Source organism: Oryx dammah, unplaced genomic scaffold (genome assembly GCF_014754425.2).
Source record: "Oryx dammah isolate SB20612 unplaced genomic scaffold, SCBI_Odam_1.1 HiC_scaffold_19, whole genome shotgun sequence".
Taxonomy (NCBI): Eukaryota; Metazoa; Chordata; class Mammalia; order Artiodactyla; family Bovidae; genus Oryx; species Oryx dammah.
The window spans coordinates 35126829-35152029 of NW_024070203.1; the positions used below are offsets into that span (position 1 = coordinate 35126829).

Here is a 25201-nt window from a genome sequence, read left to right on the forward strand (position 1 = left end):
CGTCCCGCCCCTTCCTGTACCGCCCTCCAGAACCACTTCCGGCGGCAGCTACTGGTTTGCCTCCCGCTTGAGCCGTCCCGGGCCGGTTCGTACCCTGCAGCCAGGGGTTTTTCCTCCGTCCGCCCCTCGGCCCCCGGCAGCCGAACCGCGGCGGGGTGGCTGGCCGGCGCTGTTTGCAGCGTGGCCGCCTCCTCTGAGGCGCTGTGATGTACTGCGAGAAGTGGAGGCCTGTGGCGGAGATGTGTCTCTTCCTCGAAGACCTGCGGGAGGGCTCGCGCATCCTCTGCCTCTGCTCGCGGGCGTTTGTGGAGTAAGTCGGACACGGGCCGCTCGGTCCCCGACCTGTGGGGGCTGCAAACCAGTGGTGATGGAGCCCTAGAACCGCGGCCAGCGCGTCCGACCCTCGGGTACCGTAATGCTTACGAAAAAGGGGAAAACGTCCTCGGGCTTCAGGGGGTGGTCGCCTGCGGCCCTGAAGTGAAGGAGGAAATCTGCTTTGTGCGCTGTTAGGGGAAAACGTGGTGGCCGGTGGGTGTTATTTTACACTCGCCATCTGAGAGGACGGTTACAAGCAAGGGAAGTGAATTGCGAATGAGATGGATCTGGGATGTGACATCACACGGTGAAGGTTTGAAGATGACTGACTTTGGGTTACCATCTTTTTTAAAAATGTTGGGCTTCCCTGGTGGCTCGTATGGTAAAGGATCCGCCTACAATGCAGGTAGCCCGGGTTCGATCCCTGGGTCTGGAACATCCCCTGGAGAAGGAAATGGCAACCCACTCCAGAATTCCATGGGTGGAGGAGTCTGGCGGGCTACAGTCTGTGAGGTCGCAGAGTCAGACACGACTGAGCGACTAACACTTTCACTGGAAACTGAAGAAAGTGAAATATACTTTCTGGTATTACAGTCATGTGATGTTGTCTAGTGGTGACTTCTAAGATTTCATACAAAGCATAACAAACTCATTGCCCGTGGGCATTTTTCCCCCACAACACATTCTCAAGCCAGAATTTAAGAGCATTGTCCTGAGAGACAGAATATCTGGTTTCACATCCCAGCTCTGCGGTAGATGAGCTGTGTGGGCAGTGGGCGAGTCAAAACATCTCCGTGCTCCCCTTTCAGCCGTTTCAGAAAGGATTCCCTTTCCTTTTGACTGCTTTCATGAATGCATGGTCCCTTTACAGTAGAGAAATGGCTACTTCCACTTCAGAGATTTCCAAGAGTCATTTACTCAGCGTGTATTTTGACCACCACCTGTCTGGTGCTGTGAGAAAAAGCCGACTTAGAAACGGTAGTGATGGTAGTTGCATTCAAGGTATGATGATGAACTGCTTGGCCAGGCCTCATAGAGGGCGGTGTCTTCGTGGTGTCCCTCCACTCCAGGTCTGGTCTCCAGCCTTACAGTTCAGTTCAGCGGTTCCAGGTCAGTTGGTCTTTATCATGTCCCAGGTCCAGCTGTACGTGTGTATGTGCTTACTTGCTCAGTCGTGTCCCATTGTGATCCTATGGACTACAGCCCGCCAGGCTCCTCTGTCCATGGGATTCTCCAGGCAAGAATACTGGAGTGGGTTGCCGTTCTCTTCTCCAGGGGATCTTCCCGACCCAGGGATCAACCCTGCCTCTCCTGCATGGCAGGCGGATTCTTTACCAGCTGGGTCACCAGGGAAGCCCACCAGGTCCAGATAACACATTCCAAATCACTCTGTTTTGTGAACTGAGTTACACTTAGCAAACTCAAAGATTGCTCTATAGAGATCTCTTAGCAGGTGTAACAGGAAATTCTTCGAATACTCAGCATCAGAAATGCACCTTCCTTGGTGATGAGTGCTCTTAGAGATGTTTGAAAGTTGCTCTAAGTGGGAAAAAGAATTTCCATAGAAATGTGCATGGGTGTTGGCGGGCACACCACTGATGCCCTTTTGTGGCTGCCCTCCCACCCACTGGGGCACCAAGTTGTTGGGGGTCAGAGGGCATATTGCCAATTGCATTTCATCCCCTCCCCATTCACTGTCCTTCTAAGTCACCATCTACATTATATTTCATGAAGTACAAAAAATAAATAAACGGGGAATATGAAATACATCAAGTGTACAGAAAAGTTGTATTAGCTCTTCTTGCAGATGGCCTTGTCATGGCAGATACAATGGAATGTATTACAGCTTAATTTGCTGGTAGAAAGATAATAATAAAATAATAAAATCCCCCCCTTTATTTTAAGTATCCTGCTAGGTTTATTTTGGTTATGAAATTCTTCTCTTAGTAAAGAAAAAATTTAAAAGGAGATATGTAAAGAAAAGTTTTATCTATTCACTGTTTTTAAAACTCACTGAGACCAAATTGTTTAATCTTGATTTATGTTTCAGTTTAGTAAGAACTTCATTTTAAGTTAGTCTCCAAAACAAGCTCAGACCATGACTGTCTTGTCTACTAGTCCTATTTGCAAATGGAGTAGTGTCTGCACATGGATTTGTAAATCTGTAAGATAAATCTTCTGACATTTATGCTGACTTCTTACTGCAAATTTATAGAATATTTCCCTGTTTGTATATCACAAGGAGGATCAGATTCCTCCCCCAATATCCAGAGCTGCCACTTTAATAATTAGTAGTTATCATTATAGTGTGCCTTGTATAGGATTATACCAAGTGTTTTGCACGTACAGTCAATCCTTGTTAAAACCCTATAGCTATGTGTTATCACCTCTGTATTACAGATAAGAATAATGTGTTAGCAGAGGGCTTTTCTGTTTTTTAACCTTTTTATTAATCTGTGCTGCCTAAACCTTGTTTTTTCTCTAGTTTAATTTTGTCAGTATTGACTCTTTAATTTGCTTCACAGAGATCGGAAATTGTACAATTTGGGACTAAAAGGCTACTACGTTAAAGACGATGACAGCAGTGCAGGTAATACGGTATGAAGCTGAATAGCCCCCTTTTTTTTTTTTACTAAAATTAGCCATAATACTGTATAGAGAAGATGCAGAAGTGAAGCAGGGAGGTTATTTGACTGGTCATAGTTTAAGCACTTGCCTTATTTGGGAAAGCTTACTTGGCTGCTCATTCATGGTGTGCTTAATTTTCATGTTCTCGGATCCCAGTGTCCTGGCTCTGGCTTGGGTTTTGGTTTGCTGGATTAGGCTACCCAGGCACTGGAGCCTCCTCACTCTCACGGCCTCCTTGTTTCAGTCCTTTAGGAGTTTTATAGGTAAATGGTTCGGGGTCAACTCCAAGTGAACGTCCAGTCTAGCCTGAAGTAAGGGACCTACCATCTGTATTAACTCTCCCACATAACAAATAGAATCTCGTCTACACTTTGAGCCTTACCTGAAAACCACCTGGGTCTCCGTCAGACTTCCCTGTCAGGACCCCATTTGTCCCTTCCATGTGGATCTTTATGTTCCTCCAGACACAGAGGGAAGACTGCAGCCCAAGGTGTAGGTAAAACCAGCACAAGTGGCGTGTCATGTGACCTGAGAAATTCCCCAGCTCTCACGTGACGGAGCCATCATTGCATCATCACTTACCCACACGGTAGAATGTTTGGTTGTGTTTCAGTTTGACGCCATGCAAGTAAGATTCCTCTAGAGCCTAGGGTCCTACTGAACATGAGGGAATGTGCATAGCCCGAGGGGAGCATACGGCATATGTAGCTGATCCATCCTCCCTGTTTGCTCTCCTGAGCCTCCATGAGTTCATTACGTGGGCTGGCGAGTGGAGTCTGCTTTATTACCTAAATTGGTATCTTTCCCCCTTTGGCTTTTAGTAGAATTTCTGCCCATAGGATCTCTTTTTTCAGGCTTCATCTGTACAGTGTTAAGGTTCCCATTCTGTTGCCTAAGATTATTTAGCTGCAGTGCAGCTCAGCCCTAATTGAGTATGCTCATATAGAGTGTTTTGTCTCACATTTTTTAAATAGAGCATTTGAGTGGCTTTTGTCCAATTAGTGCTATGATCTACTTTTGGATAACCGTAATAGGATAAAGTAAAACTTGTTTTGTTGTAATAAAACAGGTTTTCTCTAATCAGGGAGCTTGAAAGCATCTTCCAGTTCAGTGGATTTCAGACCTTTTTAATAGTGAAACCTTTCATTAAATGAACTTTCCCACAGAGTCCCAGGCTGTAAATGCCAGTTGCGATTGAAGTACCCATGAAGGGCCTAAAGACCTGCCTCTCACTTCTCTTGTTACCAACTCCTAAAATAACTCCCCAAGTCATCATGTTAAACCCACTGCGTGCTGCAGATGGGAATGTGGAAATGGGGCTGTTTTCCCCAGGGCCTCCCTGCTGTGTTCCCTCATACATCCTCAGTCCCAGCACAGCACCAAGCAAGAGGAGGCACTCTGTGCAGTGAGCTGAGTGGGCAGCTGGGTGGACAACGGGAGGCGGAGCCAGACTAGAAGCTGTCTCTTGGCTCTAGGAGGCTGTTTTCTCACTAGTCCACATTCCTATCAATTCCTTTTTTCCTTCCTTTTATTTTTCTTCCCCTTAAAAATTGTCATATTTGCACACCTTTACTTTGAGCAAGTCATGTAGTAATTCTGGATCTCAAGTTCTTTTTCATGAAAATGAGGATGATAAAACCTGCATTTAAATCTTCTCTGAAACTAAGCTAACATAACAACCGCTGTGTGTAGGAGAACAAGCCACGGAAGAGGAGGAAGGAGGCCACTCCCAGGGCCCTGCAGAGCCCCACGGCAACAAATGCCCAGACCCAGATGAGAGTGAATTGGATTCCGAGGCTGAACTCATGAGGAGTATGGGATTGCCCCTTCAATTCGGTAGGATGTCCGCACATAAGAATTTTGAGGTAAGTATTAGTTTAATTGTTTGTTTCTTAATTTTCTTCATAAAATATCACATGGAATTTTTTTATCCCGAATCTAATGCTTTCTTGAATTAGGACACTTCCCAGGTGGCGCTAGTGGTAAGGAATCAGCCTGCCAACGCAGGAGACATGAGAGACACTGATTTGATCCCTGGGTTGGGAAGATCCCCTGGAGAAGGGCATGGCAACCCACTCCAGTATTGTTGCCTGGAGAATCCCATGGACAGAGGAGCCTGGTGGGCTACAGTACATACGGTCACAGAGTTGGACACGACTGAAGCGACTTAGCACATATGCATACACCTGTTTTTAAATGTATGTACGTATTTATGAGATAACTAGAATTTATGGTTCTGGTTTTGATATGTCTCGTGTGTGATGATTCCTCTTTTTAGAAACGTAGATAGTACCATTCACTTGTTTGTGTCACTAAAACCCAGGTTGGGAGGTTAAGGGTATTTTGTTTAATGTCAAGATAGATTTAGATTCTACCTATTATTATAGCTTCTGAAGTGCAGTTTATATTCAAGTTATTTCTCTTTGTAGGAATCTATGAATACTAGAAAAAAAGTTAAAATAATGAAAAAGAAAAAGAAAAAACATCAAAAGAAGTACTTAGATGAGATTAAGAGAGAATCCGGGAGACAACGTGAAGAAGATGACATTTCGGCTTCGGACGATCCTTCTTCATCTGAGAATGAGAACACTAGAAAGTACAAAGTTCAAAGCCAAAAAGACATTGAGGCTGAAAGTTTTACCGCTGAAAACACAGTAGGTCCAAAGCTGGAAATTACAGAGATGTGGGAAAAGTACTGGAATGAATACGGTGGAGGACTGCTGTGGCAAAGCTGGCAAGAGAAACATGCAGATCCGACCCTGTGTCCAGAACCATGGAATGTTCCAGACACAAAGGAGGAGTGGGAGCAGCACTACAGCCAGATGTATTGGTACTATCTGGAACAGTTTCAGTACTGGGAAGCTCAGGGCTGGACTTTTGATGCCTCACAAAGCCGAGATACAGACCCTGGTGGGTCTAAAACAGAAGCTGACAACAAGAAAGACGAAAATCATATGAAAGCAGATGAACTTTTCCCCCCATCTTTATCCGTTGGCAGCGAAAGCTCTAGTTCAAGTGATAAAGATCATAGTGAAATTCTCAATGGAATTAGTAACATAAGTCTGAATTCAGAGAAAGTAGAACAGAGACAACTAGATCCCTCCCTAAGTTGTGATGGACGTCAGTGTTTGAGTGAAGTTCCCAGCAGAAGAGAATGCCCTGCTTCTGGCCACAGTGAACGGAGTCATGGAGGAACCACAGAAAACAGCTCGTCTGGGAGCAGAAGCACAGACCAGCCGGCTCAGGGTAAGACTGGCCTAGATTTTTGATGCTTGTCTTTTTGTCATTTCCGTTTTTAATTTAAGAGCTCTGTTAGAGACCATTAGATGTATTTGCTTCTTAAGAAAGAGAAGTTGTTTTTAATTAAATGTGACTATGCCATCTTTAGAGTTACTTAGGTTAGGATTTCATCAAAGTGTGATAGCTAACAGATGTCACAGAGGTAACTTTGTGGATTAATTTGTATAGATTTGGACAGCCATGAGGAAAAGTAATTTCACAGTTCACTTTTTTTTTTTCACTTTGCCTACCCCCTGGCTTGAGGGATCTTAGTTCCCCAACCAGGGATCAAACCCAGGCCAGAGCAGTGAAGGCATGAAAGCACCAAATCTTAACCTCTGAACCACCATGGAATTTCTTAGAGTTGACATTTCAAGTAGTTAGATCATGGGAACTTTTAGACTTTCATAGACCTAGCTAAGGATTCTGTATGTGGATACACAGAATAAATAGATGTGGTCTGGCATGCAGTTCTTTGCAGGAAAGGCCCTGGAAGATGTTGATTGCGTTTGGAAATGACAGAAGAGTTGTCAAACCAGGGACAGAAACCCACTGTGATATCTCCACCTCTTTAGATTCACAGGAGTCCTCAGAAGCAAACACAGTCAGAGACGGATGCCACCGCAGTGGCACTGATGGGGATGAGAGTGGAGACGATCCGCCTGAAGAGAAGCGAAGCAAACTGAAGAGGAGGCGAGTCACTCACCACCTTTCTCTCCAGCACACACCAGCACGCTTTAGGAACTCGGGAGCTTACTGCAGGAGAGCACATCTCTACCTGCTCTTTCTAAACAGCACATGTTCTTGCTAACTCCTCAGTTTCTACTGGTCCTTAGAGGCAGAGACTATGTGTATACTGGTGTATACTTATATTCTTGGGACCTCATAGGTTCTACATACACACAGTGAGCTTAACTTAATTTACAAGAGTTATTTCTCATCATTTTCATTTGTTACTGTCACCCACGTAATAGAGGTCACTAGAAGATTTCCACAAAAGGTGGTGATGGTGGCTCAGTGCTAAAGAAGCCACCTTCAACACAGGAGACATGGGTTCCATTCCTAGGTCAAGAAGATCCCTGGAGAAGGCAGTGGCAACCCACTTGCTGGGAAATCCCATGGACAGAGGAGCCTGCTGGGCAATAGTCCGTGTGGTCAAAAAGAGTGGGCCACTGAGTTACTTAATGTCACTTTCATTAATGTCAATGTCATTAGAACCTTCGTAACATTTTTTCTTCTGTAACTTTTTTGGTTGGGTTGATACCTTTCAAATATTTCCTTTTTTGCTTTTAAGGAAAACCTCTAGAGATATCACCTAGGAGATTAGTTAAGGCTACAGGTTAACGGGTATTTTTCCAAAACAAAATGGAGAAATCTATATTTGTACCATGTTCAGGAATAGAGATAATTACTTGACTTAAGATTTGAGTGCTTGTTACTGTGTCCCAGATACTACTAGGTAATTGATCTCATTTGGTAAATCCTGATTGAACTGCGCTTCTTCCTGTTTTTCTGTGTTTGTGAACTGTGGTTGACTGATGCGATGGGAAAGTTTACATGGGTTGACTTTTAATATTTGCCTGAACTAATGGGCTCTATAGTTAATGGCTTATCACTGTTTGCTTTGTTTGTTTAGTCATGAGCTGGACCTTGATGAAAACCCGGACTCAGACTTTGACAACGATGGTTCTCTTCTAGGATTCAAGCACGGCTCAGGGCAAAAGTAATGTTCCATCAACGCTGTTTCTTCTAGAAATCTTAACCACTCAGCAGTCCTCAAGTTCTCTTGATATTCAGATAGGGAATGGTGGTTACATATTTCATGGCATTTGAGGTGTTACAGTCAAAGCACTAACCTTTCTTATTAGTAAGAATTGTAGAGCTAACACTGTGCATTTGATATATTCACATTATCAACTCAGTTGCACTTCATAGCAATCCAGTGTTTTTAGTCTACGGAATTGTAATCGTCTCTTTGTACTCCAAGCCATATAATCATTTAAGGCTAGAGTTTATAGAAGTTAATAATATAAAGGGTTTTCCTGATAAATGCCACATTTTAGAATTCCTGGCAGAATTTATTTCTAGCCACATGTAATTTTATTGAGAAATCACTTAGGTAGCTCTTGCTGGTATATATTCACAGAGATTTATTGTTACCTGGAATTTAACTTAAATAGAAGTTAATAATATAAAGGGTTTTCCTGATCACTGCCACATTTTAAAATTCCTGGCAGAATTTATTTTTAGCCACATGTAATTTTATTGAGAAATCACTTAGGTAGCTCTTGCTGGTATATATTCACAGAGATTTATTCTGTTACCTGGAATTTAACTTCACTGCTCTTCTATTTGGAGCACATAATCTCAGTAAAAGAGAAGGGTAAGATACACTTTTTATTAAGTTTATAATATGGGTGAAAGATACACTTGACATTTAAAGCCAGACTCTTCAGAGTTTAAGTGCTGAATTGTATGTTACACTGTAGGTCCCTAATAGTCTGTAGGAGAGGCAGTTAGTGAGGCTTCAGAGAGTCAACGAAGGCTTCACAACGGACATTTGTCTTCTAGGACTGGAAAACTTCATATGGTTAGATCAGCAGATGTTTTCTAGTTACTTTAGTAACGGGGGTTCACTTCTTAGGTAAGTTCAGATTGGTTTAAGAATCTAGTGGCCACTTTAAAGATAATTGAACGTATCCAGAACAGGGTTAGAAGAGCTTTGGCATCACCTTACTGTGAGAAAAATTGTATTTTTCCCAACGAACACTGGGATTATAGTTTCCTGCTGTTTCTTTGTTACATTTTACAATATAATTTCTCCTTTCTGTTTTAGGTAAGATGTGTTGATATTCCCACCGTTGGTGTTTCACATTTCCTTGAGAATTAAACTACAAGCTAGACCTTAAAAAGTCCTCTGCAGTCCTCTGCATGTTTAACTTTATTTTGTAATTTCCATAATTTAAAAAAATGAAATAAAAGTATTGACTGCTAATAGGAAATAGTGAAAATTGTTAGTTTCTTCTCTTTTTGAATAAAGAAATCCAAAGACCCTTATGTCTGAGTCCACTCCTTCTGCTTTGGTCACAGATATGGAGGAATTTCAAACTTCAGTCGCCGGCGGGTGAGGTATCTGCAGAAGAACATGAAGCAAAAGTCAAAGTCCTTGGACATGAGACGACAAATCAACATGAAAAACAAGCACATCTTCTTCACTGAAGAGTCAGAGAAAACTGGTTTTAAGAAAAGCAGAACTTTGAGTAAGGTGTGTGTAACATTTGCTCTATATTTACAAACCTAGTCTGAGTTTATGACCCTGGCTGCTTAATTGTTGTTTTTGAATGAGAACCCTGCTTCTTCTGGTCAGGGCACCAAAAATTCTGTTCCATTTGCTTCTTCAAGGCTTTTATTGTGTGAATGAAATTTGCAGAATAGGTAATTTGGGGGTGGTCTGATGGGGATGTTTGAAATCTGCAAAGTAGTAACATGTGGAACAGTAAATAGGTGATGGTGTCTGACATGTGCAGTCATCTCATCTGTTTCAGGCTAAGCACCATCCTGGAGGCCTGATTTCTGACAGCTGCTATTGTAAGCCTTAATTTTGAGGTCATCTAGAGGTGATCAATCTTAACTTTGCACTGACAAATTCACCCTGCTGTCCTGAGCCCCAAGGCTAATTTAGTGACTCACATTGTTAACTGGAGCACGCACATCCCCTCTCTCGGATTTTGCTTACCAGCCTTCTGAGTACCTAGGAAACAAAAATAATTAGAGTTGCTTTTGCTTCGTTTCTTGAGTGATTCTTCTCTGTTATAGAAAAAGATCACCATCCAGTGAGCAGTTTTGTGTTTGCCACCTCTGGGGCAGCTCTGTAGAGCGATGAAACAAAGTCTCACGCCCCGTGATGACTTTGTTTTACCCTTAGGGTACATTATCTTTCCTTAACTTCACCATCCTTCCAAAACATGCTACAGATTTATTGCTGGTTTTATTTTTATTGTATTTCAGACTGCTTGGTTTGTGGTGTTATTTTACTATGTGAGTGGCCCTGGCTATATCTGGAACAAATTTCCTAGTACCAGTTTGATCAGTCTAACAGGTCTTTCTACACTGCGTTGGATGTCATAGTCCCGTACATTCGTCCATAGCCGAAGAGCTGAAACATAACTGCTGTGTGTGGCTGAGGAAGTAAAATCAGTGTGACTGTTGTGCCCTTAGTATCCTATTGGTGCCCCCAAAAGAAGGTTCTAGGTCGTGGTCTCTGCCCATTGCCTGTCTGTCACTCTTACTCTCATCTCCTGACTCTTAGGAAGATCAGGAAGATCTGTTATGAAGGATATTCATGTTAGAAAATTACATGGAATTGTGCGTCATCTGACCTTGAGCCTTGTTCGCATTTCAAAGAAGAAACCTGTTTCTTAGGAATCACTTTACTGACTCTGCTGCTTCATTAGAAGGCAGCTCACATTTTCTTTAGATGGATTGACACTAAATCTTTGTAGAGTTCATCTCTGATGCTGAGTACCATTTAACATAGATCAAATAGCCTGGGCCATTGCAGAAAATTCTGTATAGTTGGAAAAACTAAAAGTTATGGCTCAACAATAGATGAATGCATTTGTAATGGTAATGTATAGTACGGTTATATTGTTAGAAGACCTAATGGAAAGTTACTGAAACAGAGACCTTTATCCTCTTGGTGTTGATTGCATGTAGGAACATCATCGTCTTGTGTTTAAGTGAGGTCATGGTATGTCCAGGTAACATTTAGGTTGGAATTACTTATTATTAACTTGTATGATGTAGTGTACATATCTGAGCTAATACTGTGACACAGCTCGTCAAGTCACAAATGGTAAAGCAAAAAAACAAAAAGAAAAAACAAATGGTAAAGCAGGTAGACATGTTCTTTGTAACAAACAGAGAATTAATTCATGCTTATAACATGTTAACATTTCAGGTAGAAAAATTTCTAAAGTGGGTTAAGGAACCAATGGATGAAGAAGCAACGCCAGAGTCGATTTCTCATAACAACGTGCAAGACACTTGCACGAGCAGTGGCTCAGAGGAACCAGAAGTGTCTGTTGAGAAGGGGGATGACCCAGTGGAAAGGAGTGAGGCAGAACCTGGACAGCATCCTGCTGTGTGTCCAGCCGGGGAAGTGGGGGCAGAGAAGTATAACGGGACCAGCCCAGAAGCCGCTGGGACAGATACAGAGGGCTGCGTGCCCCAGGCTGCTTCGGACCCTCGCCAGGAAGAGGCTGAAGGTGAGCATGTGGTCCCACTGTCACGGGCGGAAGGTCATTGTTCTCAGTGTGCCTTTTCCTCGTTATCATTTACAATCATCTTCACACTCAGAGCCCCCTCGGCTGAACAAGCACAGTAAAATAAAAAGTTCACTCACATAGGGAGCTATTTGAGTACCTCCATCAATGCCACTAGACTGGCATCTGCCACCACGCTGCTCTGTAGGCTGCGTGTTCTGGAGCGCAGCCCCAAACTCTAGTTATTGGATGTAACCACACTTTAGATGTAACCACACATTTCACCTATGATTTCCTCTTTCTGTAGTCAGCATCTGTATTGGTTCTGTTCTTTTGTTCTAGCTGAAAGTCAGAAGAAGAAGAAAAAGAAAAAGAAGAACAAAAAGGGGCTGAGTCTGCCCCCTGAGATTGCTGCCGTGCCTGAGCTTGTGAAGTACTGGGCTCAGAGGTACAGGCTCTTCTCCCGTTTCGATGATGGGATTAAATTAGACAGAGGTAATGTGGATGTGTAATTTTTAACTTCGTTTTGAAATAATTTCAGATTTATAGAAAAGTTACAAGAATTGTAAGAAACTTTCATATCCCATCTACTCAGATTGAGCTCTTTCTACCGTTTTGCCACATTTGCTTTGTCATTCTGTGTATGTGTGTTTTCTGATCCAAGTACTCCTACCCCTGAATACTTTGGTGTGTATTTTCTAAGAACAATGATCAATTTATGTAACAATGAAAAGGTTAGAAATTTAACATTATTACCATGTTAAAATCAACAAAGTAGTGCTCTCCTTTCATCAGTTATCCTAATCATGTCCTTTGCAGCATTTTTTTCCTTCCAGTGTAGGATTGTTTATTACATTTATTTTCATGTTTCTTTAGTTTCCTTTAATCTAAGACAGTTCCTCAACCTTTTTGCCTTTCATGTCTAACATTTTCTAGAGAAGAGCTGCCAGTCATCTTCCACAGTGTCTCTCAATTTGGATATATACATGTTTTTTAAACTCACACTCAGGTTTATTCTGTATTTTTAGCACAATTGATAGATGATTAAACAGAACATCTGATGTGCAGAAAGCTGTAAGTTAATCAGTTAATACTGGAAAGTTTGAATTCGTTCTCCAGCTTTCCTACCATGACCTTAAACAGCTAGCTTACACTCGGTTGCACAAACATGCTTATTTTCGTGTTGGGGCTACTTAAATATTGGTCTTTATTAACTGTCAAAATCAGGAGGTACCGATCTGTGGTGGAGTTTCCAGGGTTCCTTGAACCTCTTAAAATTATTTGTAAAATGTTGTATATCAGGGAGCATACATAGAGTTTGTTGGGGAAATAAGACTGGATAAAAGCTGATAATTCTATAGTAGGAATTTATGTGTTTATTCTTCTGGCAGTGAGGAGCCATTTAAAGTTTTGGTTTAAAAAAGGAGGGGGAGGGAATAGGAAAATTGGTGCATCGTTTTGTTCAGAGAAATATCATTCTGAAAAACGTAAATCCCTTCTGTTGGACAAGCAGGGGGAGGGCAATGTCCTTGTCCTGTGGAGTGGACACAGGACTTCATTACTGAAGACGAAGACAACCCTACGGTCGTGCTGTCACATCCTTGCTTTCTGCACATTTTGCCAAGTGTCTGGTACAAATCTGGTTCATTGCTTCCCCTCTAGGAATGAATTAATTGGGAGCCTCAGTGAAGTTTGGGGAGTTGGTCAGCTAGAACAGCTACCTTTCTATTTTCCATGATAGGCAGTCAGACAGAAAAATCAGTATTGCTTTCAGTTATTGGAGGCGTTTTGTAAAAGAATCAGGCAAGAATAGAGGTGGTTGTTTATGTGGAAATTGCGACTGGGGATAGTACTGCTCCGTTTATAACAAAATTTGTAGACCTTTCTTTCAAACTGGATAATATATGATTTTTTGAAAAGAGAAACTGCGTTGTTTTTTAGGTATTTATTCAGTAGTATACATCAGTGTTTGCTGTGTCTGTGTCTGGCTTGACTTCTTGACACTGAATGTCCTAACAGAAGCCTCTCCCTTTGCAGAGGGCTGGTTTTCAGTTACTCCTGAGAAGATCGCCGAGCATATCGCGGGCAGAGTCAGCCAGTCCTTGGAGAGTGGCACCGTTGTGGACGCCTTCTGTGGAGTTGGAGGAAATACCATTCAGTTTGCCCTAACAGGGAAGAGAGGTAATTGGTCATCAGTGGTTTACTCATTAATTAATTTCAGTTTTATTCATCAGATGCTTCATTTTCCTTCAGCCCTATCTTTACTGAGATATAATCATTGATAATTTAATGCCGAATATTTAACAAAAATAGCATATATTAAGACTACACTTTGTGTACTGTTGTGTTTAATATGTATCACTGTATTTAGTCAACAGTCTTGTGATATGTATCTTTTATACTTTCTGTGTTTAACAAATAAACTGAGAAATAAAACATGCAATAATTTACCCAAGATCACACAGACCCAGCTCAGCAGCAGCAAGATTATAACATGATATAAAAGTAAAACTATTAAAATGGGAGAGACTGTTCTCTGGAAGAAGAGAAGTGTAGATGGTGCAGTGGGGTCCAGCTTTGCCCTCACCCGCTGTATGATTTTGGACTTCCTTTAATCTTAATGGAAAGGAGACATTAAATTGAGAGAACCCTGTGGTACCTTTCAGCTTTGACATCCTAAGACACTAAGAACCTTTTAAATATTAGACCGTCCTCATGGTTGTTTGACTCAGAAAAGAAAACCTGTTACTATATATCTGCCAGGAACTGGGTCAAGTAGGTAATACGTGTGCTATTTCCCGGGATGGGCTGGGAGGAGGCTTTACAAGACTGGACAAGGTGGCCAGTGGCTGCCATTCCTGGACATTGCAGTTCCCTGCATTATCCTCCAGCACCTATCAGCACTTCATTCACCTGCCAGATTGAATTGCTCACACTCTGTTAGGCCTGAAAACAAAAATGTCTTCCAGGAGGGCACAGATGAAAACAGGGCCATTAGCCAAATACAGTTGTTGTTGAAAGTCACTTTTTTCTGTTGAATTTTTGCTGTTGACAGTGTATCTCTGCATCTGTCTCCGTGCTATCAATTCAGCAGATTAAGCAGCTAAAAAGGACCTTGTCCCTTTTATAAATATGAATGTTATTTAGAAGAATAGTGTTGTGGATGCATGATTTTGCAACATAGGGTTGGTGCCTGTATTCATTGTTCCAGTGATTTACTTAGTGCATTATTTCCCTAAAGCATTAACAAACCTTGAAACCAGCATTTTCTGTAATACAGCTGTTTCCTTGTCAACCATGGTGTATGCATCAGGATTGCACTCCGCCCTTGCAGACATAAAATATTGCCACTAACATCCTGTTGCACACACAGGTGCGCATGAGTAATTTATTGTAAGACATGAGTGAGTTGGAATTAACTTACGTTTGTGTTGCTAATTATGAAACTGAAGTAAATTAAATGAGAGCCCCTGCAGTAAAAACATGACATCTGTTCCCTCTACCTAAAATGTCTCATTAAACATCATCAGCAAGTGTTTTTGCATCTCTTCTTCTTAAGTTGGCTATATAGGTTTGTCAAAAAGTGTTTTATTTGCCTTTCTGTAGACATTGTCAAATCTGTCTACTTTTGGACATTGCCTCATCTTAAGGAAATTGGTCTTATCTAAAGTCTTAGCATTTCTAAACTGTCTGTGCAGCCATCACCTTCCTGTGTCTACCGTCCAGCTCTGACCACAGACCAGGCTTGGGATGATGGGTAACCACCTCACTGCTTGCGTTGGCCAAGCGGCCTAAGTGAGACAGCTCTGCAGGCCACATCCTTGGTCTCATTTTCTTGATACAACACAAGTGAATCTTCCTAGGTTAGGTGAAATTTTTAAATTCTTTCGTTTATGTGGCCAAATCTCCCTTTAAAAATTCTTTTTAAAAGGGACTTAAACACACAGAAAATAAAGACTGCTCAGAAGATGAACTCGTCCATATAACTCACAATCAGTATCATTGAACTCCTCTTTCTTGTTCCTATTTTTAGTGATTGCCATCGATATTGATCCCGTTAAGATCGATCTTGCTCGCAATAATGCAGAAATTTACGGCGTAGTGGACAAGATCGAGTTCATCTGTGGAGATTTCCTGCAACTGGCTCCTAGTCTAAAGGCTGACATCGTGTTTCTCAGCCCACCGTGGGGAGGACCGGACTACGCCACTGCTGAGATCTTCGACATCAGCACCATGATGTCTCCTGACGGATATCCTTTGAAAGTTTTAGAGTTCACTCAGATGATGGTTGTGGAGAGGAGACGTGTGTGTGTGTGTGTGTGTGTGTGTGTGAAATTAGTGAACAGGAGAGATGTTACTAATAGCACTTGAAAGATTCCATGTGTTATTTTTCCTTTTATCTCAGTTCCCCAGAGGAGTCATTTATGGCTCTTAACAGGAATTGTTTTAAATCGCTAATTAAAATTTAGAAAAAATAGGGTGGACAGAGTTACTTGTCTTTATTCTTTACTAGAAAGATGTGGTTATTGTGCTTTCCTATTCATCCTGTTTTCACAAAAACTAGGAAATAGCAGAAAGAAAGAGTGTGTGTTTCTAGCTGTTGGTTTCCTACCCTAGGATAATCTAATACATAGATTAAACTTCTAATCCCTGACCTGTTGGAGACAGTTCAGTCAGTTCAGTCAGTCAGTCGTGTCTGACCCTTTGTGACCCCATGGACTGCAGCACGCCAGGCATCCCTATCCATCACCAACTCCCAGAGTTTACTCAAACTCGTCTCCATTGAGTTGGTGATGCCATCCAACCATCTGATCCTCTGTCGTCCCCTTTTCCTCCTGCCTTTAATCTTTCCCAGCATCAGGGTCTTTTCCAATGAGTCAGCTCTTCACATCAAGTTACCAAAGTATTGGAGTTTCAGCTTCATCATCAGTCCTTCCAATGACTATTCAGGACTGATTTCCTTTAGGATGGATGGACTGGTTGGATCTCCTTGCAGTCCAAGGGACTCTGAAGAGTCTTCTCCAACACCACAGTTCAAAAGCATCAGTTCTTCGGCTCTCAACTTTCTTTACAGTCCAACTCTCACATCTGTACATGACTACTGGGAAAACCATAGCTTTGACAAGACAGACCTTTGCTCTCTTTTAGGTCCCATTAGAGGTACTGTTGGGCTTCTCAGGTGGCTCAGTGGTAAAGAATCTGCCTGTAATGCAGGAGACCCCGGTTCGATCCTGGGTCTGGGAGAACCCCTGGAGAAGGGAATAGCAACCCACTCCAGTTTTCTTGCCTGGAAAATTCCATGGATAGAGGAACCTGGAGGGCTACAGTCCATGGGGTCTCAGAGTTGGACATGAGTGAGCAACTAACACACATAGAGCACTGTTCCATATCAGAATACATTTGGGTTATGATACAACAGTTGAAGAACATATCTCTGATTAGAAATCAACTGCTGTTTTTGTTACTTTTCCTTAACTATTGTATACCTTTGAAATTTTCAGACTTTCCCAGAAGATCACTAATAATATCGTTTTTTTTCTTCCAAGAAATGCTGATATCGACCAGGTAAGCCATTACTGAAGATCTTCTATGAACCTCTGGTGTGACTGTTACAGAGACTGGACAGGAAAAGATACAGGGTATTATTTACTTGAGAGCATATTTATGAGAAGTACCTGGCTTTTTTCTTTTTCTATTATTAGAAAATTAGAAGTGCTCAGCAGTTAAGTCTACCCACGCCCATTTCATCCTGTTCCTCTCCTTGGCTCCTGGCGCACATGACCATAAACAGAACACTCAGGGCTTTTCATTCCATGTCCTGAAAGGATGAATGTGTTGTGTTCCAATCCTGCACACCTGACATAGCTGAGACGTCTTTACTGAAGCCTGCCTTGAGAATAGGTGTTAGGTGTTCCTAAAAATGACAGCCTCGATGGAAATACACAGACAGATGAAACCTTAATGTGACCATCGGTTTTTTCTATGGCCTTGAGGTATAGGGCACTTGACTCACATTCCCATGTCCTTGTTCTGTTCATATCACAAACATTTATTGTAAACATGTTGGGTTTTTCCCTGGAATAATAACTGCTTCACAGAGATCTAAGGATGTCTTGGTTTCATGCCTTCGTTGATGTGTTTTGTAAGCACTTATCACTCCAATATTCTGGCCTGGAGGATTCCATGGACTATGTAGTCCATGGGGTTGCAAAGAGTTGGATGAGAAACTTTCACTTTCATCACATATCTGCTTTGTGCCAAGTATGCTGTTGAGAATCTCTGGTCTTTCATCTTTAAGTTTTACTCCAGCATTGCTGGGTGTTGGTTTTTCCTTTCTCTCCTGTTTGGCACTCTCAGAGCTGACTCTCACTGAGCTTTGTTCATCATATTTTACTCTGAAATTATCTCCATTATTTATTCAGCTATGTTCTCACCATCTTTTTCCCTTTATCAGGACATCTATTACAGGAAAGTTAGTGTCCCATAACTGTATTTTCTGGTGTTTTGTCTCCTTTTTCCTTCTGGGAGATTACTTCTGTCTGTTCTTCATTCCTCGCATATATAAATTCTTTCTATCCCATCTAATGTGTTTTTTTTGAAGAATAAATGAAATAAGAGGTAAACCATTTTTCACAGTCCCTTCAGCCCAAAAATGTTCAGAAATTCTTGTGTCTATTACTCAGAAGATCCTGTCTTAAAGTAATTGTGGAAAGAATGTAAACATTACTAAGATTTGGAAGAAGAACAATAGATAAAGATGTCATGATTTCCCTAGAGGGCAGAGTGGACATCTTTAATATTTGTAAAACGGGGACTTCCCTAGTGGTCCAGTGGCTAAGACTGCTGACACTGCAGAGGGCACGGGTTCCATCCCTGATCAGGGAACTAAGATCCCACAAGCCGTGAGGTGCAAACACCACACCCCCCCAAATTGTAAAATGACAGAATCTAGTTTATAAACACACATTCCAGATTGCAGATTTTTCTCTTCTCCTCTACTAACCAGTAACACTTATGTACTGAACATGTTCTTGTGTTTGTTTGTTACGCTTTCCCGTCTTTGCTTCATCTGCTTAATCTTTGGAATGTTGGGTTTCAGGTCTGGCTGCAAATTAAATCACCTGAATAGCTTTTTTTTTTTTAATTGTGGTAGAACATTCATGACAAAATTCACCCAAATCTCTCTGAAGCAGACGATCCAGGAGCGTTAAATGCATTCGTGTTGTGGTACAGCCGTCAGCACCATGTGCCTCAGGACTTTTCTGTTTTCTGACACTGCAGCTCTGTACCCATCACAGACTAACTCCACATCCGTCCACCACTGCCCCCAACGCCCACCTTCTACCCTCTGTGTCTGTAAACCTGACTAATATATACCTCAGTAAGTGGAGTCATACGATATTTGTCCTTCTGTGTCTGGCTGTTTTCACTTGCTATAATGTCCTTAGGGTTCATCCATGTTGTAGCATGTGTCAGAATCTTCCTTTATTTTTAAGGCTGAATGACACTCCGTTGTATGCACACACGTTTTGTTCGTCCTGTCACCTGTCTGCGGACATTCAGAGTTGTTTCCACCTTTTGACTGCTGTGGATAATGCTGCTGTGAACACAGGTGTACACACGTCTAGTGTACACACATCTGGTCAAGTCCTTGCTTTCTGCTTTCTTGGTTATGTATCCACAAATGGAACAGCTGGATCACATGGTGATTCTATTTTTAGATTTTGGACTGTTCTCCACAGCAACAGAATGATTTTACATTCCCAACAGTAGTTCACAAGAGTTCTGACTTGCCCCCAGTCTCAGTAACATTTGTTATTTTGTTTGGTAATAACTATGCTTTTAACTTGTGCTTTCCTAAGTGATGCTGAGCGTCTTTTCATGTGCGTGTCTTCTGGGTTACTGGGTATTAACCCTTTATTGGATATATGCTTTCCCAGTTTTTTCTCTTATCCCATGGGTTGCCTCTGAAGTGTTTTTTGTTACTCTTGTTGCTCTGGCCACACCGCACAGTCTGGGGGATCTTTGTTCCCCAGCCAGGGCCTGAACCTGAGCTCTCTGCGGTGAGGGTGCAGGGTCCTAGGGTCTGGCTCACCAGGGAAGTCCCTCTTTACTCTCTCAGTAGTGCCTTCTAATGCACAAAATGTTTTCATTTTGATGAAGTTCAACTTAGCTAATTTTTTTGTTTGTTGCCTGTGCTTTTGATGTCATCTCCAGAAACGATTGCTAAATCCAGTGTCTTGAAGATTTTCTCGGGTTTTCTTCTTTGTATAGTTGTCACTGAATAGCTTTTTTAAACTACTGATACTCAAGTCTACTGGGGAAGATTCTCTCCAATTTATTTTCTGGGGTGAGGCCCACACATGAATTTTTAAAACACTCCAAGTGATTGTCATGTGCCGCCAGAAGTGAGATTCTCTGGGTTAAAAGACGAGGAAACAGAATGAACAAGTCTGAGCTCTTCCTCTGAGTTTTAAGGGGATAATCTTAGATCTTGGTGCTTGTCATCTACTGGTGAGCCTTTGTGTCTAAACATCAGTTCTCTCAGGAAGTGTGTGCTATGACAGGAGAAAGAAAAAGCACTCTCTCCTGGCTTTATGTATTTTTATATCAGATTGAATATTAAACCTAACATCTGCTACTCATGTGACTCAGTTCTAGATTCCAAGATAAGGCTGAGCCTATTCCATAATTCTGTTTTTCTCACATGTATATCACACATCAAGAAAAAGAAAAAAATTTTAAGAAAAAGTAATTGTACATCATAACTAGTCTCACAGGAGGCTAAATGATCCTTCTATTAAACATTAGATGGGATATTTGGGTACTTGAATGACAATAGGAAATTCACTATCACGAAAGTTTGAGTGAGTACATTTTTTCTAGCTAAATGAACGCTTGCCCAAGGAGAAAGTGAACTTTTTTTTCTTGCATTTTGGTTTACTTCACACATCTGCCAGAATTGCAGTTGGTAGCTAGCTCATTCACATATTCTACCTCTAGAGGGAGTAATGATACTAGAGAATAATAAAAGTAAAAAAAAAAACAACTTGAAATTGCTAATGCATTATACCGGTATTGAATTTGGATCAAAATACTGTGGAAAATCAGCTTTTCCTTTTAAAATGAAAATCTATCCACATATAGGATTTTTTCTCCCAATTTTAATCTGTTTGATATATTTTAATAACTTTTGTTTTGAATTTATTTTTAATTGGAAGATGCTTGTTTGACATTGTTGTATTGGTTTCTGCCGTCCATCCACATGAATCAGCCACAGGTAGACCACATGTAGGATTTTTTAAATGAGAGAAGAGATGGTACGGCAAGGTTTAGAAAGAGCAGAGTGGCATGCTTGACATGAAGTCGAGTTCATGAGAGTCCAGTTCTTAGTTGTACTACCCGTCCAAACAGACTGGCGTTTCTTTTGGTAAACGTAGTATATTAAGGTCCAATACCAAAAATATACCCTGTAATTGGGAACTGCTGATTTTTATCTATTTACTTCTTTCCTTCCCTTCCCCTCCCTCCTTCCTCTTCCTCTTCTTCTCCATCTCCTTCCCCCACCCCTCTCAATTTATTAAACTTAAAAAAGGGGAAGGAACCAGATGACATTTTGTCAGTTAAACCTACTAGTGAAAAATAAAGACAGCTGTAAATTGATGGCAGTAACATACTAATTTTGTTTTAAGTTTCTTTCTAAACACTGGATGGGTGTTTTCAATACTTGCTTTAGTTGTCCATCGTCTGAGTCTCCTGGCTGGAATGAGAGATTCACAAATGCATCCTTTGGTTTTGTTTTGGTTTTGGTGCACTCCACTGCCTAGAAGAAAAACCCTTAAGCCATTTACTCAGTAGTTGTTGAATAAAATAATCTGTCATAGACCTCAAAAACTCCCATGTAAGACATCGTCATTCCTTTTTCTACCCAAAACCCCCAAGTGCAGGAAACCCTACCTTCTCAGATTCATTTTAATGTAATTCTGTATATGAATTACAGGGTGCTCTTTTCAGGGAGATTGGTAATATTCCTCCTTTTTAGATTTAGGAAGCCAAACCTCATCTTAATGGCTTTCTGCATTGATGAGCAAGTTACGGGTAGAACTGAGATGTTGCCGCTTGCCTCTGGTTGCTCTGCTGTCCCTGTTCCAGCAGATTTTTTGCTGCTGTTTCAGCTCAGCGCCGCTTCTCTTCACCCACCTCGTCTCTCCTCCTTTCCTTCCTCTTCCTCTCAGTCCCCACCCCATACCCAGAGAAGACTTCTGCTTTGCCAGTCTCAACTTTCTTTATGTAAATCATTATTTAAAGGAATGGGAGAAATACTGGCTTAAGTTATATCTTAATTCATAGATAAATTACTGTGAAGCAATTATATTTTAAATATACTAGTCGATATGCCTTTCATTGGTTAAAGACAAAATTCTTCATTTACCCTTCCTTGTGAAAAATCAGACTAGCACAAAGATTGCTGTTGGTTAGTCGCTCAGTCATGTCCAGCTGTTTGTGACCCCATGGACTGCAGCATACCAGGCTTCCCTGTCCTTCACCATCTTCCACAATCTCCCACAATTTGCTCGAACCCAAGTCCATTGCGTCTGCAATGCCATCCAACCATTTCACCCTCTGTTGTCCCCTTCTCCTCCTGCCTTCAGTCTTTCCCAGCATCAGGGTCCTTTCTAATGAATTGGCTCTTTGCAACAGGTGGCCAAAGTATTGAAGCTTCAGCTTTAGCATCAACCCTTCCAGTGAATATTCAGGGTTGATTTCCTTTAGGATTGACTGGTTGGATCTCCTTGCAGTCCAAGGGACTCTCAAGAGCCTTCTCCAACACCATAGTTCAAAGGCATCAGTTCTTTGGCGCTCAGTCTTTTTTATTGTCCAGCTCGCACATCCATACATGACTACTGAAAAAACCATGTTTTTGACAATGCACACTTTTGTCAGCAAAGTGATGTCTCTGCTTTTTAATACACTGCCTAGGCACAAAGATATCAGAATAGAAAATGAAACACTTCTTTCTTCCTAATAATTGCTGCTCTGAGATGACTTCACTGTTTTTCACTTCTGCTGCTGCTGCTGCTAAGTCGCGTCAGTCGTGTCCAACTCTGTGTGACCCCATAGACGGCAGCCCACCAGGCTCCCACGTCCCTGGGATTCTCCAGGCAAGAACACTGGAGTGGGTTGCCATTTCCTTCTCCAGTGCATGAAAGTGAAAGTGAAGTCGCTCAGTCGTGTCCGACTCTTCAAGACCCTTTACTTTAATTATTTTATGCCTTTTTAGTTAATAGTGGGATGTATACACGCATCTTTTCATTGTAACAGGTACTGTTTGGCTTCTGCTATGATCTATCCCTATTGATAAAAACACGGCCATCTCTTTGCATCTCTGTGGAAGAAGTTGATATCGACATTGTTACTTTCCTAGTGGAACAACCTCTTTTTTTTCTTTCAGCATGTATTGTGGAATGACCTTTGCTTCTTCCCTATTTCTGTGTCTGTGACGTTTTTCTAAGGAGAAGTTGAAGTACTGTAGAATACATGCTCTTTGATGATACACAGTAAATCTTACTTCCTGCTAGAAGCTGGTGGAGCACGTGTAATACTACTGAGATTAGATGTCTCACCTCCAAACCAGTCCCTGGTACTCTGGGAGCCCTCTCTCCCCCATTCCCTGTCTCCAGGTCTCTGAATTCCAGGCTTCCACTGCATCCCCCTTTCCCTTCACCCTCCTGCCACCCTCAACAAACTGGTCTCTGGTGATGGTTAGAAGGGAGTATATTTGCTAGTAATAGACCTGAGAGGTTAGACAAAAGATGCTGGACTAAAATGAAACTTTGTAAAGACTTAGGGTAGTAAAGCATTGCTCTTGTGAAGCATCCTTTTGAGCTTAACTCTTCGGAGGTGGAGAGATGGTGGTGCTTTTAGCTTCTTAATAACAGGGCCAGTCACTGTATACGAGTAGACCTCAAAAAGAGCAGTATATTTAATCACAATAAAGTGGGGGAGGGGGGAGACTTAAAAATACACATGCAAGAGCAGCAGGTGGAGGAGGTGATTCAAGCTGGGAGAACAGCTCAGAGCCCACCCAGGAAGCAAGAGTCAGGTCACAGAAGCTGGAGCTCCCGTGAGAGATGGACAGGTCTGTCTCGCTCTCTGAGGCGTTCTATCTTAATAAATAAACCTGATATCTGGGAAGGATATGTTGGTTTTCTGTTCCTCTGTAACTTCTGGCTTTGGAGAGATTAAGCTCAACATTCAGAAAACGAAGATCATGGCATCTGGTCCCATCACTTCATGGGAAATAGATGGGGAAACAGTGGAAACAGTGTCAGACTTTTATTTTGGGGGGCTCCAAAATCACTGCAGATGGTGACTGCAGCCGTGAAATTAAAAGACGCTTACTTCTTGGAAGAAAAGTTATGACCATCCTAGATAGTATATTCAAAAGCAGAGACATTACTTTGCCGACTAAGGTCAGTCTAGTCAAATTGATGGTTTTGAACTGTGGTGTTGGAGAAGACTCTTGAGAGTCCCTTGGACTGCAAGGAGATCCAACCAGTTCATTCTGAAGGAGATCAACCCTGGGATTTCTTTGGAAGGAATGATGCTAAAGCTGAAGCTCCAGTACTTTGGCCACCTCATGCGAAGAGTTGACTTATTGGAAAAGACTCTGATGCTGGAAGGGATTGGGGGCAGGAGGAGAAGGGGACGACAGAGGATGAGATGGCTGGATGGCATCATGGACTCGATGGACGTGAGTCTGAGTGAACTCCGGGAGTTGGTGATGGACAGGGAGGCCTGGCGTGCTGCAACGCGTAGGGTCGCAAAGAGTCGGACACGACTGAGTGACTGAACTGAACTGAAGTCTTATACAATAACATAGCACTGTGGTCCTACCCGTAATGTCAAAAGTGTCTAAAACAACAAGTATTTCTGCCACCAAACAGTTCACTAATACCCACCTGGAAAGTGACAGTGAACATTTGAGATGCCTCATTATTTGAAAGTCTTGGTGTTGTCTTGATAAAGCATCTGAATGGAAGGTTTATTTTGAAATCATGCTTATGTATGTATGACTTTCTTCTGTTCCATTTTCAGGTAGCATCCTTGGCTGGGCCTGGAGGGCAAGTGGAAATAGAACAAAACTTTCTTAATAATAGATTGAAGACAATCACTGCTTATTTTGGGGACCTGATCCGAAGATCAACCTCTGAATCATAAGTGAGGTGGGACAGAGAGACCAGAAGATCATGTAGCATTCAGATTATCATTCACTGAAATTACTCTCTGTGCTCACTGATGTTTTGTGCCCAGAGTCTAGTGGGTATTTGTGCCCAAATACACATTTTCCCTCACTGGTGTAGTACTATGTGAAATTTGCTTTTAAGCATCCATTTATTTTATAGTTAGTGTTTTTTAAGTTTCTATGGGAAAAAATGAAATATATTTTATAGTGTAAAAGTTTATATTCTTTTTCTATTAAAATGGCAGTCAACAGAGGAAGAAAATGTGTTTCTTAATTATTCATCTAAAAAGTGTGTTCAGTCATTTTTACAAGTAGGTCAGAATTCATGGACATGGGGCTCTCTGGCCACTGGGGATGTGGGACCTTTATCTTCCAATAATACAGGCATATTAAACATTAAACAAAACATGGCTTTGGCTGGGATGGAGCCAGGGGGTTGAAATAAAGTAGAGAATTTCCAGTAAATATT

General features: G+C 41.7%; 1 protein-coding gene across 5 annotated transcripts; it reads left to right on the top strand.

Annotated features, from left to right (window-relative positions):
- The first annotated feature begins 34 nt into the window (after positions 1-34).
- Positions 35-24841, top strand: TGS1 (trimethylguanosine synthase 1). Of its 5 annotated transcripts, none has more exons than XM_040261243.1 (13): positions 35-310; positions 2841-2905; positions 4636-4808; positions 5373-6189; positions 6798-6915; positions 7859-7945; positions 9313-9487; positions 11183-11489; positions 11829-11981; positions 13524-13667; positions 15520-15736; positions 16973-17051; positions 24585-24841. In XM_040261243.1, the coding sequence occupies exons 1-13, from the start codon at positions 207-209 to the stop codon at positions 24705-24707; spliced, it is 2562 nt and encodes an 853-aa protein (XP_040117177.1). In that variant the 5' UTR covers positions 35-206; the 3' UTR covers positions 24708-24841. The 5 variants fall into 5 exon arrangements, with proteins under 5 accessions (XP_040117177.1, XP_040117179.1, XP_040117181.1 ...); XM_040261245.1 differs by having other exon boundaries at positions 108-407; XM_040261247.1 differs by having other exon boundaries at positions 196-310; positions 2841-2913.
- Positions 24842-25201: the final 360 nt, after the last annotated feature.

Bases quoted from the DNA above. Each gene is read 5' to 3' on its own strand.
- TGS1 (XM_040261243.1), top strand. From the start codon at position 207: ATGTACTGCGAGAAGTGGAGGCCTGTGGCGGAGATGTGTCTCTTCCTC. The intron at 4,809-5,372 runs GTAAGTATTAGT...TTCTCTTTGTAG, and splicing joins CCGCACATAAGAATTTTGAG to GAATCTATGAATACTAGAAA. The intron at 11,490-11,828 runs GTGAGCATGTGG...CTTTTGTTCTAG, and splicing joins TCGCCAGGAAGAGGCTGAAG to CTGAAAGTCAGAAGAAGAAG.